General features: G+C 36.6%; 1 protein-coding gene across 10 annotated transcripts in view; it reads left to right on the top strand.

The window, feature by feature from the left end:
• Cip4 (formin-binding protein 1-like Cip4) overlaps positions 1-19,443 on the top strand; it is a 142,258-nt gene that overhangs the window by 106,728 nt on the left and 16,087 nt on the right. For all 10 annotated transcript variants that reach the window (XM_067787826.1, XM_067787827.1, XM_067787830.1 and 7 more), the window contains exons 4-7: positions 9,193-9,337; positions 9,409-9,699; positions 9,798-9,976; positions 12,255-12,429. In XM_067787826.1, coding sequence (XP_067643927.1) covers positions 9,193-9,337; positions 9,409-9,699; positions 9,798-9,976; positions 12,255-12,429 — 790 coding nt within the window. The remainder of the gene's footprint in view (positions 1-9,192; positions 9,338-9,408; positions 9,700-9,797; positions 9,977-12,254; positions 12,430-19,443) is intronic.

Here is a 19,443-nt window from a genome sequence, read left to right on the forward strand (position 1 = left end):
TCGAGCACGTTCTGTGCACTTGCCCTGCTCTTGCCAGGCTAAAACTCCAGCTATTAGGAGTGAAACAGCTGTCGGATCTAGAAGCAGCAAGTGGCTTAAATCCTAGGAAGCTTCTAGTATTTGCCAAGAGGACGGAGTTATTTTATAACATAGGTCCTGGTTTTTGATAGGGTTTTTCAGTTTGGTCGTTAAAACAAACTTCTGGTAACACTATGGACTTATTCAGTCTGTGTGAGGTCCTCGTGGACCGGCCAGTTCAACCTAACCTAACCTCGCGCCCTGCATTTCTTTATCTATGTAATTAGAATAACCTGCTAGAACTTTTTCCTTCTAGATTTGATAAAAATATTCCTTGCATATTTCATATATTACCTTTGTCATTTAAATAAATAAATGTAAGGCGCGATAACCTCCGAAGAGATCTAAGGCCAACCTTCTCTTCCAATTTGCGTCGTGCTCCTCTTGATTTTCCCTACAAATTGGCCGGACCGGACCTACATGTCTTATGCCGACTCCGAACGGCATCTGCAAGGCAGATGAGTTTTCACTGAGAGCTTTTCATGGCACAAATACACTCGGAGCGCTTGCCAAACACTGCCGAGGGGCGACCCCGCTTAGAAAAATTTTCTTTTAATTGAAAAACCTTGTTTCTAAAATTTTGATGTTGCTTTGCCCGGGGTTCGAACCCAGGGCATACGGTGTGGTAGGCGGAGCGCGCTACCATTAAACCACGGTGGCCGCCTTTGTCATTTATTCATGCATATTTGCAATAAGAGAAACAAATATTGCTACTTCTATTCTAATCACTCAAAAAGGTTACATGAATATGACAGCGCGGCTTTTGAATGCAAATTAAATGTGTGCTAATTTGTCACGCTTAAGTCATTCGCAAAGTGAGGCGTATTCTCATGTCAATTGTAATTGTGACAAGCCAACCCCATATATGGTGTAAGTTGAAGAACGCACACGACTTGTATAATTAAGTAGAGGCGGCATGCATTCCTATATGTAAGTGCATTACATAGAACAAATATACATACAAACGAATGTACATACCTATATGCACAAATCAAGTAAGGAAAGAATTAAAGATGCGCTGGCGTATGAGTAATGTGACGTCAGAGACCTCGATGGCAAAAGCTACCGAACTGTGGGTAAAGCATATGGCGCCATGTGTAAATGACAAGTGCATATTAAGTGAAAATACATACATACATACATACATAAATACATTTTCAATAAAAAATTATGTATTTGTAGAAATATATGTAAACTATCCAGCAAAAAATAGTGCGACTAATCCCTAAAGAGCGCGGTCTCCGATTGATCTCGTTTGTTGTCCACATTGCGGCATAATTGATCCCCTCTAGTTCCTTTTGGGATTAGTAAGGTTGAAATCTATGTAGCCCATTTGAAGATACGTAAAAAAGTGCCAACGAAGTGAATTATTTAAAATAAATGCAGAGCCCTATTCCGAGCCTAAATGACTTGGACCATATGTTCCATTATCGTCGGCCCATATCTCTTGGAATGAGTTGGCGACTTAATAATTTTTTTTTACATAGATGTATCTAAGAATTTTTTGCAAGCTTTAATATTGCCTTTAAAATGTACTTAACCTCGTATCATACGAAAACTAACGCTTTTTGATGATAAAAGCGATTAGTCTTCATTCGTTCCCATATGGGTACAAAGTGGATTGGTGCTATCATTTCCGTTCGGGTATAAATGGAAGCAATTAGTCTCTTTATAGGACATGCTCAAAAAAAAAAAAAAGGGAACAGTTCAACGCATACAAAGAGATCAAAACTGGCATTAGTTGCATACTCCTTTGCGACTCATCCCGGACTCACTCTAGACTAATCGAATTTTTTCAGGGTAGTTTATTGCGAATCTGTGCATCATGAAAAATGTAGAATTTAAATAGTTAGTAGGAGGATGACAAAAAAATGTGTTAAATTGTTTTGAATTATACAAAATTTGTATAATGAATGTTCAAAGAAGGCGCCTAAAATAATAAAGTTTTAACAAAAAAATGTTTATAAAGTTTTTATGTGTTCTATTTTTATACCCAGCTGTACTTGTACACAGGGTATTATAACTTTGGTGGGATAACGGTTGGTTGTACAGGTATAAAGGAATCGAGATAAATATATACTTCCATATATCAAAATCATCAGTAACGAAAAAAAGTTTTATTATGTCATGCCCGTCCTTCCGTCTGTCCATTAACACGATAACTTGAGCCAATATTGATATATCTTCACGAAATTCGGTATACGGTCTTATGTGGACCCATAATATTTATGTATTGAAAATGAGCCAAATCGGACGTACCGAAAATTTAGAAAAATGGAAAAAATGAGATAAATCAAAAACGAATAGCGCTAAGGTAACGAAATTTGGTAGGTTGATTGGTTTTATAACGCAAAACATATATATTCCAAAAAATTTTGGAATATGGGCGTGCCACCATCCATATTTAGAAGAAGAAAATTTGGAAATTTAACAAGCCGTAAATCAAAAGCCATTAAGGATATTACATTGAAATTTGGCAGAGACACTATCGTTGCCAAATTATATAGACGTGAAGCTAATCAAAATCGGTTAAAGATCACCCCCACTTTTCCTAAAGGCCTAACCTCAACAAAGTTTGCCATAACTCTATGGTATTTAACCACAGTTGAGTGATATTCTACCTCAATAGTGGCGTGGATGAGCTAAGAACAAACCTTAAACAAATTTTGAAAATGGACACGACCCCCCCCCTCCCCCCTTTTTTTTTTTTTTTTGTGTTTTGTTTTACTTTCCAAAACACTTCAAATCTGAACGAAATTTGGCATAACAATTTTTTCATAGCTACAACTGTTAATCTGCATTTTTACCCGCTCAATTTCATTAGTGGTAGCCTCTGTATCTATTAACCACACAAAGCCAACAACAACAGTGTTTCAAGTGCACAGCTGGGTGTGTAATGTTCGGTCTCACCCGAACTTAGACTTTCTTACTTGTTAAATTAGCAAATTACACCTACAACGAAATGTTTTACCAGCGGAAAATGGACTAAATTGCTTGTCATGTTTTATGCGTTTGATGAGTATAATTTGGCTTAGAGTATATTTATATTATTATTTCGCATAAATATATTCCTAATAAAATTTCACAACCGCATAAAAGTTTAATTTTGTTTTCAAGTAGCAAAAGCCCACGCAGGAGACCGGCAATTACGTACAAGTGATGGCTGTGCAAAAGTTTTGCATATATGAATACAGTGGAAAATGTAGCATGTTGTTGTTGTAGCAGTGCTTCGTCCCCATCCAATAGGTGCGATCACTAACAAACTGTCATCAATATCCTCTTACAGGAGTCCAGGGCTGGACCAAAGTGAGAGTGCTGTAAGAGGCGTTGGTTCCACATTGCCATTAAAAAGATGGCGGTGTGACACCTCCCAGTTGAAAAGGTTGGCCGCATCCCTAGAGTGTGGCAATACAAGTCTGAAATTGCAGAATGATCTTAAAACAAACTGATTGAAATTTGAGCGATTATATAAACAAAGATGGTTTGTGTCATGTTAGAACATACATTATGTGTGTCGGAGTTGATTCAGGAGAGGTAAGATTTTAACCTATTACAGTATCCAGAACGAAGTTGACCTATAGCGACGCGCGTCTCCCTAGGGAGAATGTTTTCCTATTCTGCGAGTTCAGGGTATTTATATTCATGAACGGGGCTCACCAGACAATTCCTGGCATAGAGGTCCGACGCCTTTTTGTGGATATCACTAAGGACCTGTTTGTGTTTTTCTTCTACATACGGCTGTGTTCATAGGTGTCGTATTTCCTCATAATGCTTTCGAAGATGACTTCTTAAGCCCGCGGGAGGCGGGGCGTCCTCAATAAGATGTCTATTGGGATGCTTAGGTTTTTTGGTACTAAACAAAAACTGGTTTGTCAGTATTTCCCAATAGGGAGTACTCTCGCCTCACTGTGTAGGTGGTATTCTGGGGACATAAGAAGACAGCTTGTACTGATTCTGGTATCAGTATTTTGGCAAGCCTGTATTTTCTTGCAGTGAGTAACCTTTAGGCTTACCGACCATATCGGTGACGCGTAGCATGCACGCGGCCGGCTAATTGCTTTTTAAGTGATAATGGACGTCTCTTTATCCTTACCCCAAGTTCTGTCGGCAAGAGATTTGAGGATTTTATTACGGCCCTGGATGTTGGGTACAATTACTGTTGCATGCATGTGGCATCATCAAGATCATTATTGGCGCTTAATGGGGTAAGCGATTTTACTCGTTTCGTCCCAGGTCACCTCAGCGACTCATGTTACGAGATAACTGACGCCAATTGGATGCACCAAGGGAGGTCAAGTCGGCCTGTACTTGCCTCTCCCAACTCAGCGCAGATCACTCTTTGCATGTGCTTCAAAATGGCGGTGTCGATTGAAATACTTTCTTGGCAGGACCACTTTCGTCCATTCAGCGAAGCCTTTGAGCTCTTTTATTCGTTGCACTGTCTTCATATCTGCGTAAAGGTTTTATAGCTCATCATTATACCTCCTTCGATAATCGCTGTCGGTATCACCGAAAGTCCGAACACTCCAAAAGCAATCTAAGTCGCCGCTTGGCAGTGATTTGGCAAACACCTTGTATTTCTGCCATGAAAAGCTTCTCAGTGAAAATTCATCTGCCTCGCAGATGCCATTCAAAGTCGGCATAAAACATGTAGGTCTCCGTCCCGTCAATTTTGTAAGGAAAATTATAAGGAGCATGACGCAAATTAGAAGAGACGCTTGGCCTTCATCTTCTCGAAGGTAAATCGCTCCAACTATTTATTTTATTTATATATTAAGGGATTTTGGTTTTCCGGCTTCTTAAAACCAAGTCGAATAATGCTGTCAACCGGGTTGGTATTAAGAATTTTTAATAAATACATGCAACAGTTTGGGTAAAATGCATTTGTATAGTACAAAGTCGAGGTCAATTGAACTCAACATTGAGTTCACCTCACAGTTTTTGGCATGGTTTACGTTAAGTAAAAAATTCACCATACATATGTGGTAGCCCCAGTTCGCCGTTTTTTTCATTCTGTACTTATTTGAACAGGTGTAAGGCGCTTGCTTATTTTTGAGATTAAATATATATGTATGTACACTAGGCTGGGTCGATTTATTAATCGATATCGCGCCATCGATTTTTCGATAGAATTTGGGCTGAGGAAAAAAAGTTCCCCTACGCATACCCAAAAAAAAAATTTTCGAGCCTGCGAAAAAAAAATTGGCGAAAGGGTAAAATTTTCGACCAAAACACTCCCCAAAACCCAAAAAATATTTTTTTTTTCAAAAACTGTTATCGCCAACGTTTTTACAACAGTTGTTAAAAAAAAAAATATTTTTTGGGTTTTGGGGAGTGTTTTGGTCGAAAAATTGACCCTTTCGCCATTTTTTTTTCGCAGGCTCCAAAATTATATTTTTTGGGTATGCGTAGAGGAACTTTTTTTCCTGAGCCCAAATCCTATCGAAAAATCGATGGAGCTATATCGGTTAACTTTCGTCTATACAAATCGACCCAGGTTAATGTACATATTTATAGATAAACGAATGTCTTATTTTGTGTGATTTGCTGCTAAAATATATAATTTTTATATTTCTATTATTAACGATAGAGCTTATGGAAAGTACGAATAAATTGGATTATGGCCAATAAGTTCAGAATAAATAAAAATGTGTCTTTAATAATAGATACAAATATGTATGTACAGCAACTGAAGGCCGCATGATATAGACGTAGACTGGTCTACCATACCGAAGGTGCTACGGTCAAATCCCGGGAAAAGTTAAATTAGAAAATTCCTCCCAGGGATATAACTGACATGAAAAGCTTCTCAGCATAATTCATCTGTCTAGCACATTTTGCTCGGAGTTGGAAGTATATGGCGCCAAGCTATTATTATTCAAGCCAGAGAAAATAGAAATTATGAAATAAAAAATCACAGGTTGGCGAGTCGCTTTTTCTGAAGTCTTGTTTGGCTACGAGCGGCCCGAGAAGCTCCTTCTGTAGTAAATCCGGGATATTCGCGTTGTCGGTTGGCGCAACGTATATTCCGTCGTCAGGGATAGACGTATCGGGTTCGATATATACTGAGTTTTGGCTTCCATACGCATCGTGGCCTCATAGGCAGCACCGTCTTCAGAAGTAGCGCGACGTTCCCCATCGATAGGTTGAATATTGCTTTCAGCTGACCTTGGAGCGGAATGGAACCATTAGTCTGTTCCGTATGCAGCTTCTCAATAGCAATGGAGGGCTGCAACGAGGTAATGGCCACAGTTGATATTTGATGCTCATAAAGTACAAACATCCAGAACACTGGCGCTTTCGAAGTCAATCAACCTCAGCCCGTTTGGTTGGATGTTTTATCCTCGAGTCTGAATGTTCTGACTGTGAAACCAAAGACCGATTCGGTTTGGTTTATTGAATTTTAAACAGGCTGGATAATTGATATATATTGGAACGATTTTCCGTCCCCCTTGTCAAATTTGGTTTGCAAACAAATCGGTTTCGGCGTTGCACCATCATTCGTTTTATTTGTCGCCAAATTTGACACGAGATTACGGAAAAACGTTCCAATTTTCGGAAAATGCCATTGCTGATAGCGCAAGGCCGAAACCGGTTTGTCTCCAAACCAAATTTGGCAAGCTATGACGAAAAATCGCTCCAATATAGACTAAAGACGCCTTCCTCGCCTATGCTGGCATGATTATGGCTAACACCTTGTTAGTCTTTTTGAGTTTTATATTGAAATGGTTTTTATTGACAGCAGCCGGTTCATATAATGGTGCGTAGGCGCAGATAAATGTAGAATATCAACCAGCCGAACAGCGATAGCTTCTCTTTAAAAATGTCCGGCATGCCCGTAAATTAAAGTACTTACAACGTTTGTGACGGTCGTCATCACAAACAAGAGTTGTGATGTGCTTTGCACACAGAGTATATTAACTTTGATTGGATAACGGTTGGTTGTACAGGTATAAAGGAATCGAGATAGATAGACTTCCATATATCAAAATCATCAGTATCGAAAAAACATTTGATTGAGCCATGTCCGTCCGTCCGGTAGCACGATAACTTGAGTAAATATTGAGATATCTTCACCAAATTTGGTACACTAGCTTATCTGGACCCAGAATAGATTGGTATTGAAAATGAGTGAAATCGGATGATAACCACGCCCACTTTTCATATATATAAAATTTTGGAAAACACAAAAAACCTGATAATTTAGTAAATAATACACCTAGAATGTTGAAATTTGACATGTGAACTGATATTGAGACTTTTGATAAAAATTTGGAAACATTTTTTAAATTTGGGCGTGGCCCACCCATTTGTGATAAAATCAATTTTACAAATATTATTAATCATAAATCAAAAACCGTTAAACATATCGTAACAAAATTCGGCAGAGCGGTTGCCTTTACTATAGGAAATGCTTTGAAGAAAAATTTACGAAATCGGTTAAGGACCACGCCCATTTTTATATAAAATATTTTTAAAAGGGTCGTGGACGAATAAAATAAGCTATATCTTTGCAAAAAAGAGCTTTATATCAATTGTATTTCATTTCCCAAGTGTATTTATAACAATAAATAGGAAAACTTCAAATTTTAAAAAATGGGCGTGGCACCTCCCCCTTTATGACTAAGCAATTTTCTATGTTTCGGGAGCCATAACTCGAAGAAAAATTAACGGATCGTAATAAAATTGGGTACACAAATTTTTCCTATAGCAGGAAATAGTTATGGAAAAAATGGACGAGATCGGTTGAAGGCCACGCCCACTTTTATATAAAAGATTTTTAAAAGGGTCGTGGACGAATAAATTAAGCTATATCTTTGCAAAAAAGAGCTTTATATCAATGGTATTTCATTTCCCAAGTGGATTTATAACAATAAATAGGAAAACTTTAAATTTAAAAAAAATGGGCGTGGCACCTCCCCTTTATGACTAAGCAATTTTCTATGTTTCGGAAACCATAACTCGAAGAAAAATTAACGAATCATAATAAAATTGGGTACACACAGTTTCCCAATAGCAGGAAATATTTCTAGGAAAAATGGACGAGATCGGTTAAAGACCACGCCCACTTTTATATAAAAGATTAAAAGGGTCGTAGACGAAAATAATAAGCTATATCTTAGCGAAAAAGAGCTTTGTGTCAATAGAATTTTACTTTCTAAATTGAATTATAATCTTAAATTGGAAAACACTAAAATTTTTGAAAATGGGCGTGGCACCGCCCCTTTTATGACTAAGCAATTTTCTATGTTTCGGGAGCCATAACTTGAAGAAAAATTAACACATCGTAATGAAATTGTGTACACGCATTTTCCTTATTTCTAGTAAAAATGGACGGGATCGGTTAAAGAGCACAGCAAATTAGATATATGTACATAAAACTAGTTTAGAAGGGTCGTAGACTAGAATAATAAGCTATAACTTAGCAAGAAATAGGTTTTTTTTTTGTTTCTTTATTGATAACAGCATTCAGAGTGAATCAATAATATTTCTCTTATCAAGTTTTACTGTAAGAGGAAATGGGGAGACATTTTTTTTTTTTTTTTGTAAATGGGCGGCGCCACGTGTTATGTAGAAAAGTAAATTTATCTGAAATGAAATGTACAATTGAAGCTCACGCTGAGTATATAATGTTCGGTTACACCCGAACTTAGACACCTTTACTTGTTTTGTTTACTTTTTAGCAATTTGCCACGCCCTTATATTATATACCTTTAAATTATATTGCAAATGTCCATCTCACGTAGCTAAGCTTTCAAATGCAAAAAAACCGTTTTAAAATCGGAGCATTCTGTCTGAAGTGATGGGCGTTCAATAGTTTTTAGCGACTTTATCTTATAAGATTTAAAAATTTTATTGGCCTCATAATTAGGCTATGAGTGCAACTATGGTGTAACCCGTTACTAAAAAAATGCTATGTCCTCTGCCTCTCTTGGTCTACCACTGTCGTTTTTAAAAAAAGTGGATTCCTCCTCAATTGGATTGGAACTTCACACCATAAAGAGAACTAAAACGGGTATAAATTGCGGGTTACACCAATTTTGCGTTGATAGCCTCAAACATCTTGTTTCTGTTTCATAAATATGTCAAAATTTATTCTTGTTTTTCTTTCAGATTTTCATCCTGCCAAGCCTTTCGCAATGTTCTAAAAGAAATCAACGATTTAGCGGGTCAACGTGAAGTAGTTGCGGAATCACTCGAACAACGTATCGCACAAGGCATTCAAGTGCTGTCCAAAACGTTACGAGATGAACGAAAAGTAAGCATTTACATAGATAAATTATACCTTACTGAAAATAATGAGTGATTCTACATTCGATTTCTTAATAGCGCTGTCTAAATGAAGGCACATCCCTACAACAGACACTCACCGCACAGTTGGGCGCATTAGATCGCGCTAAACGCAATTATGAGAAAGCTTTTCGTGAATCGGAAAAAGCTGTTGACAATTACAAGAAGGCTGATATGGATCTAAATCTGAGTCGCGCCGAGGTGGAACGTTATAAGAATATAATGACTGCAAAAATACAGCAATCGGACGATGCGAAAAACGAATATGCTAATCAATTGCAGAAGACTAATAATTTACAACAACAACATTATAGTACACTGTTGCCAACGGTTTGTAAAAATTGTTTTTAACCTTTTGCCATCAGATCAATTTTAAAAAAATTCGGCCGTATAATATTTTGCAACCACTAAATATTTGTAATTTTTAGGTTTTCAATCGCCTGCAAGAATTAGATGAAAAACGCACAGGTGGCATTCGTGAATTCATTATTGGTACCGCAGAGGTTGAATCGGCGGTGGCGCCCATTATTGCACGATGTATGGAGGGTATTGTTAAGGCGGGCGAGTCAATAAATGAAAAGGAAGATTCATTTAAAGTCATAGAAAGGTTCGTTACTGTTATTAAATACTAGCAACGCAAAAGTGGCTTAACTACGGCATAAAAAAACTTTTAAGATCGCGGGTTTGAATCGAGCTCAAGGCCTAACAATATTTATTTTATCATTACACTATGCGACAAAATCAACTTTTTTTCTGGGTATTGGACCAAACCAACTTTTTTGAGGAGATTGAGGCTTAAGTATAAAAAGTACTATCTCCGTTTTCGAAGTTAGCCTCCAAAAAATAGATATCGGCTTTCGAAGTTCGAAATTCTACATTTCGAAATTTAATTTTTTTTTTTTTTGTTAAGGCGTTCAGCAAATTAAAAAAGTAAAGAAAGCTAAGTTCGGGTGTAACCGAACATTACATACTCAGCTGAGAGCTTTGGAGACAAAATAATGGAAAATATGAATTTAGGAAAATTAACCTAGGGTAACCCTGGAATGTGTTTGTATGACATGGGTATCAAATGGAAGGTATTAAAGAGTATTTTAAAAGGGAGTGGGCCATAGTTCTATAGGTGGACGCCTTTCGAGATATCGCCATAAAGCTGTACCGGGGGTGACTCTAGAATGTGTTTGTACGATATGGATATCAAATGAAAGGTGTTAATGAGGGTTTTAAAAGAGAGTGACCCTCAATTTTATATGTGAAGGCGTTTTCGAGATATCGACCAAAATGTGGACCAGGGTGACCCAGAACATCATCTATCGGGTATCGCTAATTTATTTATATATGTAATACCACGAACAGTATTCCTGCCATGATTCCAAGGGCTTCTGATTTCGCCCTGCAGAACTTTTTCATTTTCTTCTACTTAATATGGTAGGTGTCACACCCAAGTTTTTTCTAAAGTTATATTTTGCGTCAAAAAATCAATCCAATTACCATGTTTCATCCCTTTTTTCGTATTTGGTATAGAATTATGACATTTTTCGAAATTTTCGATATCGAAAAAGTGGGCGTGGTCATTGTCGGATTTCGCCCATTTTTAATACCAAGATAAAATGAGTTTATATAATTACGTGAACAAAGTTCAGTAAAGATATATCGATTATTGTTCAAGTTATCATGTCAACGGCCGAGCGGAAGAACAGACGGTAGACTGTGTATAAAAACTGGACGTGGCTTCAACCGATTTCAACCCATTTTCACAGAGAACAGTTATCGTCATAGAAGCTATGCCCCTACAAAATTTCACAAGGATTGGTAAATTTTTGTTCGACTTATAGCATTAAAATTGTTCTAGACAAATTAAATGAAAAAGGGCGGAGCCACGCCCATTTTGAGACTTTCTTTTATTTTTGTATTTGGTTGCACCATATCATTACTGGCGTTGAATGTATATACAATTTTTGTTAAAATTTGATTTAAAAAAATTTTTTTTAAAGAGTGGGCGTGTTCCTCATCCAATTTTGCTAATTCTTATTTAGAACACATATAGTAATAGGAGTAATGTTCCTACCAAATTACAGCTTGCAAAACTTTTAAAGTACCTTCTTTTTTTTCTTTGCCACGCCCATGGTCAAAAATTTTACTAATTTTCTATTCTGCGTCATAAGGTCAACCCACCTACCAAGTTGCATCGCTTTATCCGTCCTTGGTAATGAATTATCGCACTTTTTCGGTTTTCCGAAATTTTCGATATCGAGTATAGTCCGATTTCGTTCATTTTAAATAGCGACCTGAGATGAGTGCCCAGGAACCTACATACCAAATTTCATTAAGATACCTAAAAATTTACTCAAGTTATCGTGTGCACGGACAGACAGGCGGACGGACGGACATGGCTAAATGAATTTCTTTTTTCGCCCAGATCATTTTGATATTTTGAAGTCTATATCTATCTCGATTAGTTTATGCCGTTACAGGGTACCGTTATGCGAACAAAATTAATATACTCTGTGAGCTCTGCTAAGCTGAGTATAAAAATTAAAAATGTGGTCATGGTCCGCTCTTTTGCCTTATTTGAAGGGTTGAAGTCTTTTTTTTAAGAAATTTAGTATAACAGCTGTTATACGAGGTGGAAAGTCAGATAGTCCCATAATAGTGGCTATTACGAAAACGAAAATGTCAAGTGATGCTATCTGTTAGATTGCTAAATCTTACTTAAAAAGAGACGGTGAAAAGAGCCCTAAGAGTCACTTTTTTATGCATGCCAAGTAAGTTTCTTTGTGTAAGAATGAACATATTTTTGGATTGCTCACGTTTGCTCAGATAGCCTTAATTATTTAAAATTTTTGTTCTTGCATTCGAGTTGTATTAACCAATTTCATATTTTTCAGATATCAATCGGGCTTCACACCACCGACTGACATACCATTCGATGATTTGTCAAAACAAAATCCTGATTCATCACAGGATTCCCGTGTACTCTCAAGTCATTTTACAGTGAAGGGTACCATTAGCACGAGGGTCAAGAAACGCCCAGCGATCTTTAGCTTCTTCGGCAGCAATAAGGTATGTGCGAAATTTACAATAAAAAGCGACGACCAATGTATATTTAGGTTGTTTGAAGATTGATGAAGATTTTTTTTATATTGGAAATACCTCATAAAGCTCGCAGCTAGAACTAATTTCCACATTCAACTCGATGCGAATTGGGGTTCATAAACTCGATTCCAAAAAACATAACATAACTATGGATATTAAAAACTATCAACTAGAAAATACTAGTATATAATAGCAAAATTAGCGATATGGCACCGCATCGTATCGAAACATGTGCCCCTCTCTGAGATAATACATTTCAAATTGACATTTCTGGGGATGTTGTTAGCTTTTCGATGCCTTATTTTATCCTTCGAGATATTTAATATGATTTTATGTAATAAACATCCTGTGTCGATCGTTTTTCAAACTTCAATCTTGGTTCGTTACTCCTTTTGACTATTTAACCGGTCAGGTTAGGTTGGACTGGCCTGCTACATATTTTGAATGTGTGCAGAATATTACCAGAAATATGTTGACGGCCATGTGGCGAAACCCTATCCTTTTTCAGAATTATGTTGAACTGTTAATATGGCTAGCGCAGGACATGAACGGAGAACTTGCGCAATTTTTTTCCCCTGCAACCTCAACTTACAGTTGACGAGGTTTGATTTTTAATCGCGTGACGCCAGAACACTCATAATGAGTGTTAAGTCCTCTTATTATGATTTTTTTGTTGAAATTATGTTTTAGGAGTCATAAGTGTTCTTCGCAACTTTGCAGAACCACACTTCGTTCCGCGCCTTTCTTAAAACTCTTCTCTTCTTTTTAATGTGCTACATCTGATTGCGTCAACCACTATATATGCGTCAAGGGCCGTGTATTTTTTCTCTAGCTCATCATCAATTTGCCTATAGATGTAAGTTTCTCCCTGTTCAGATTTTGTCTGGTACTTCTATTAGCCTTTTAAGGGTTCAAAGCGGAAAAGATGTTAGGGTAATGGCGGTCTTTGACTGATCTTTCTAACCTTTTGTAGAGAGATTACGCGAGCTGTCTTCCGAGAGTGCGACACATGCTTCAATCTTGTGCACTCATAAAAAATTATGTTGGACCATTCTATGATCGTTCTCCTCGACATTTATAGCATGGTAGGAAATTAACCATCTTGGCTTGGAGATTTAAACCTAGACTGAGTTTTTACAGCACACTAACATTGTCAGTACACGTTCTGAGCTTTGAATGTAAAAACACTATCCGCTTCTTCGAATCATAATCAAGGGTGTTATGGAATCCAATTGCTGTCGGAATAGGATTTCAAACCATTAAATATATCTGCCGTGGAGTTAAAACTTTTCCCATTGTTGTTGAAATTAGATTTATAGAGCAAAGTTTGTATACTCTTATTATATTAATATTCATTTGTTTCAAATCCGTGATACCCCTGAATAATAACTTGGCGCGATATACATCCGAGGGTATTAGTTCCACGGTTATCTTCCAGTTTCTGTGTGTTACCCTTTAATGTTTTCTGAATATTGGATACATACATACTTCCGCATAATTCCAAGCTCTTTCTCCACCATGGCGACTTTACTTTACACGCTGTTCTCCTTAGAGAGTAGGATTAACTCTACGTATTTTCAATCGTCTTGTTACCGTTATTGCTCGATTCTTCCATTTGCATTGCAGCGGTAACCTCCATAAGTTGTCCACGTTTCTTGTGTCTATACCTTGTTCAATTCATTCCAGCCCGTTGCTCTAAGATATCTAAAGACTTTGCCATTTTCCAAGTAGACGCTGGAGCTGATATGTGCTTAGTACCCTCAAGTCATACCTAAGTACATTATGCTAGAAGCTAAACGTAATATTAATACTTCAGATGGCTACTCGTAAATGACTTTAATTATATAACCAAACATTGCCTAGTCTCTATGGTTTGCTTCACCACCTCCTCACACGTTTTGATGCGCATTGCATCAGCGCGTAGCCTTTTGAACTCATCTAGTGGAACCACCACGTTGTCAGCCATGTGAAAGGATGTCAAGATAAGGGTTGAATCTTTTGATCCCAGCAACCTTTCCTTCAGATATGAGCAGGACTCCTGAAGAGGCAAGAATCGTTCGCTTGATACCTTTTTACTAAGCTAAACTGGGATTCGTTTCTATAGTTTGCATCACCACGCGTTGCGATGCCGACTCGCATCGGCACGTAGCTTTTTGAATTCTTGTTGACGCCACAACAACAACAATCTCAACGTTGTAACCTAAGTAGTAGAATGTCAAGGTAATGACTAATTTTCTTTCTGCTAGCTAGCTTCTGTCGCTTAAAAGTAATTTCTTAACATATGTTTGTCCAGTTCTCACATTTTCGCGTTATAGCTTGTATATCTGCTGTCGGAATCAAAAACCTTTCCTCCAGATGAGAACGACGGCTAGTGGATCAGCTTCATATCGGACAAATACTCCTCGCGACTCAGGAGGAGTTCCCTTGAGGTCTTTTTACTGTGCAGGTGCCATCCGTTACATCATTCAGCTGTTTGTCTCCCTCGGTCGTTCCCTATCGGCGAGTTGACACATCTAATTTGTAGACTCCTTAGATAGGCTCAATATTTGGCGGAAGCGATTATTCCGCTTTTTAAGTATCAATCATGTCACCAAAATAATATTTTAGTGATATATGAGATGATGCTATGTTAGGTCAAAGAACGTAGCTCGAGACGAGTCGTGAACTCGTGTTATCATGCTATCTGTTCGCAAGTAGTGAAAGGCATTTCCTTTCCACGTGGTAAAATTTTGGTATTTTGTACAAAGTTATGTAATTCCATCGATTTGTATATAAATAGCCGGAAATTAAGGTCTTCGTTTCAGAAAGTACACTCCCCTAGTTATGACAATTTAAAACTTAAGACCCCTGCTTAAGACTTTGATTGCGAAAATCCAAAATATTAATTAATTCTTAAAACTTGACCAAACTCTCAAAGGGGAGTGCGTTTGAGAGATCATTCACTTTGCAGACGTTATGTAAATACCCATCTGTTATACATATTTAAAAATGTAGTTAAGTTTATTACCGTTGTCTTGTAGCGATTTCCAAACATAATGTTAGTGTACAAACTCCTCATACAAGCATATTGCGCCTCCTCAGCCAAATGTCTACCCGTTCAAAAGCATACTTGTCATCATTTGTACAGTGACGGACTGAAGTATACATACACCCCCTACTAGAAAAGAAAAAAAAACATTGCGGAAAAATGTGCACATGCAGTTTTGTTTTAATTCTTTTTATACTCAGCCGAGCAGAGCTTACAGATGATATTAATTTTGTTCGCATAACGGTACGCCGTAACGGCATAAACTAATCGAGATAGATATATACTTCTGTATATCAAAATGATCTGGGCGAAAAAAGAAATTCATTTAGGCATGTCCGCCCGTCCGTACGTCTGTCCGTGAACACGATAACTTGAGAAAGTTTTGAGGTATCTTAATGAAATTTGGTATGTAAGTTCCTGGCCACTCATCTCAAATCGCTATTTAAAATGAACGAAATCGGATTATAACCACGTCCACTTTTTCGATATCGAAAATTTCGAAAAACCGAAAAAGTGCGATAATTCTTTACCAAAGACGGATAAAGCGATGAAACTTGGTAGGTGGGTTGACTTTATGACGCAGAATTTAGAACTAGTAAAATTTTGGGAAATGGGCGCGGCACCGCCTACTTTTGAAAGAAGGTAATTTAAAAGTTTTGCAAACTGTAATTTGGCAGTCGTTGAAGATATCATAATGAAATTTGGCAGGAACGTTACTCCTATTACTATATGTGTTCTAAACAAAAATTAACAAAATCAGAATACGGACACTTTTCCAAAAAAAAAACTTATTCAAATTAAAAAAAAAAAAAATTTATTCAAATTAAAAAAAAAAAATAATTATGTCAACATTCAACACCAACATTTGTTGCCATAGCTCTTAGCTGAGTATGTAATGTTCGGTTACACCCGAACTTAGCCTTCTTTGAAAGAAATGGACAAAAATCAAGAAGTTTCTGCCCAAAAACCAGGCTTCTAGCACGCTGTTCTAAAAGAACGTATCATAGAAGCTTGGAATAGTATAACACCTGCAGAGTTAACAAATTTAGTAGCTTCAATGCCACGACAGCTTGGAGCTGTTATTGATGCTAATGGTGAACCCAATAAATACTAAGGCCCGGTTTTTCAGCACAAGTTCAACTCAGTTTGTCAGTTAAACTACGCTTAAACATTTTCTGCAGTTTTTCAGTCTACTTTAACTGAAGTATAAGCTGAGCTTAAGTTGCCGATCTGGCAGGATTAACCTATAGTTAACCTATCGGTAATTTGCGTTCGTTCGAAATGGCGTCGAATATAACCAACAAGCATTAGGGCTTGAGTACCATTGGAGCTCATTTTGATAACTAGCATACCTCTAAAACCTCAAGAGTTGTCACGAAACAGTGGCTCAACTTGAGAATCATAGTGTACTCAGCAAAAGAGGGAATTTATTATAAAGCGAAAAATGATATTAGTTGATAAAATTATATTTCCGAACTTGTGGTTCTTTGACTGGACTCCAGTGGAAGATTCCAATACTACAGTAATTTCACGAAAATAAAACAAAATATATATAATTTCTTTTTGATAACTTACGTTTCATTACCGCTGTCACTCAAGTGTTTATTTCTCACAATAAATTGTTCTTGGTTTTGGTGGTTCCACCTTGGAGATTTTCTTTCAAATTCACCTCAACTCGATATGCAGTGTAGGATATAAACTGGAGAAACGTGTTGAATATTCATTTCAGAAATGCGCATTTCTCAAAATCTCTCAAAGGTTGGTTTATCATTTGAAAATGCGTTGGAGATCAACTCGAGAACTACAGATTTTACAAAAATTCTCAAAGGTTGGATAGTGATTGGAGAATGAAGTTGTGTATCAACTTGACAACTATCTGGTTTAAGAATAACTAGATAATGATGTTGGATACCACCTCCGGAACTAGATATATATTTCGCTGGAGAAATATATTTTAAATGTTTGTTGGGTAAGCAAAATCCAGCTGGTGTCGTATCTACAAATTATCTAGATAATTAAAAACCAATGTTGCCGTACAAAAAACTCTACACCAACGGCGGCCTTAAACTGTGACTGAAAAACCGATCAGTAGTTTAACTGGAGTTCAGATTTGACTAGAGTTTAAGCAAACGTAGTTTCAGCTTAGCTTAACCAACTACTGAAAAACCGGGCCTAAAAATATAAATGTAGTTAAACAAAACTAAAAAAACACGCAAACATGGTGCGGTTTTAGTATCTACAATCCACTTAGATATTTGATGTTGATAGCACCGTAGCACAGAGATTCGTATCTCCGCTATTTAGCACAACTAATTGCCGCTAGATGTGTCTAGCTCTCCTTTGTGCGCCTAGCCTAGAGAGTTACATACAAGCATACCTACAAGTGAAGCTAATATAAGCGCGTTAAAAACAATATTATTTAGTGTTACGTGAAGATGTCATACTAAAACAGGTTATTTGTGTACTGTATGTAGACTTTTTCCAACGTTCTTTTTACGCTTCTTTCCCATAACTTTGCTGTTTTATATAAATGTAAGAATTTATTGAAGTTTATTATGATTATAAAAAGGTTTAAAATAAAAGGTTTAATCATATTTTTCAGATAAGTTATTAATCTTTCAATCCAGCGGAAATAGGGGTGTATGTAGACTTTTGTTGCCCACTGTATGTCTTCCTTGTTCTTGTATCCGTTTTCATCTTTGTACCGCTTCCCTTGCTCACCTATACTGTATCTTGTAATATAGTACATACATCCATAACTACATACAAATATTGTAAATTTAATTATTCATTCAATTTGCATCTAAGTTTTCTAAATTTTTGTTTAATTTCTTCACTTTCACGCTTTGGTTAATATGATGAGCTTAAAATTTTATTTATCTTATAATGCTTTTGTCTCTCTTTATTCCTTTTGTGTTCAAATATTACCGTATTGGGTTCGCATTTCAATTTCTACAAATATAAAAAAATATATAAAATTATTTTTGCTAATTTATGGAAAAAATTTAAATAATTGGATATGCCATGCGTTAACATTCCATATTCCATACAAAAAACGCCGTAAAAATGTAAGTAAAAAATGTGTGTACAAAAGTCTAACTTCATAGATTAGGTTATCATCATACATACATACATACATACGTGTTCTCTACAGTCAATTAAATTGTTTTAAAATATCTATCACTAAATTATTGGTATCCATAGCTCATAAGGTTTCTTTCATATTTCATGTTATTCATCAAATCATCAACTTTCGGAAATTAGTTAAAAAAACTACATCCACTTGTCATTTGTGTGTATGTATGTTGATAACACTTTGTGCAGTTATTGAACCGTCTTCACTTTCTAATCAATTATTGTTTGTTCGTCTTTAACATATTTCTATGTTGTTTGTGTTTTTATGTTATTATTTATCTTCATTTTATATTTTATATTGTTTGTAGCTTGATTTATATGCCCTTAGCAGATTTTTAGTAGCTTTGAATAAAATAAAGGGAAATGAAAATAGTCTTGATATATCCATTTTGAAGAAGCTTTTTGTAACAATAGCCGTGCTGCTGCCCATTTATCCAAATATGTATTCAACTGTATCTGTAGGATGCATACACCCAACACTATTGTTTCGAACTTCGGGTATAGGTTTTAACGAATTAAGTCTCTATATTTCCTGAAAGCCGTTGAGCGCAAACGTTGATCAATTACTGGTTTAAATTGGTAATTGGTACAAGTTTCCATTGTGGTGAGGTAGTCAGTCTTTCGTCAGTTTTCTAAGCAGTGCGCCTCTGAGCTTATTGCTCTAGGTTTGTAATAAGTTGCTCCCTTTTATGAAGTTTTATACCAGCTTACTTACTTATTTACTTACTTAATTGGCGTTTAACCGTTTAAACAGTTACGGTCGTCGATAAGGCGCACCAGTTGCTTCTTTTGAGGGTTAACCGGCGCCAATCGGTCAC

This window comes from Eurosta solidaginis, chromosome 5 (genome assembly GCF_040869045.1).
Source record: "Eurosta solidaginis isolate ZX-2024a chromosome 5, ASM4086904v1, whole genome shotgun sequence".
Classification (NCBI taxonomy): Eukaryota; Metazoa; Arthropoda; class Insecta; order Diptera; family Tephritidae; genus Eurosta; species Eurosta solidaginis.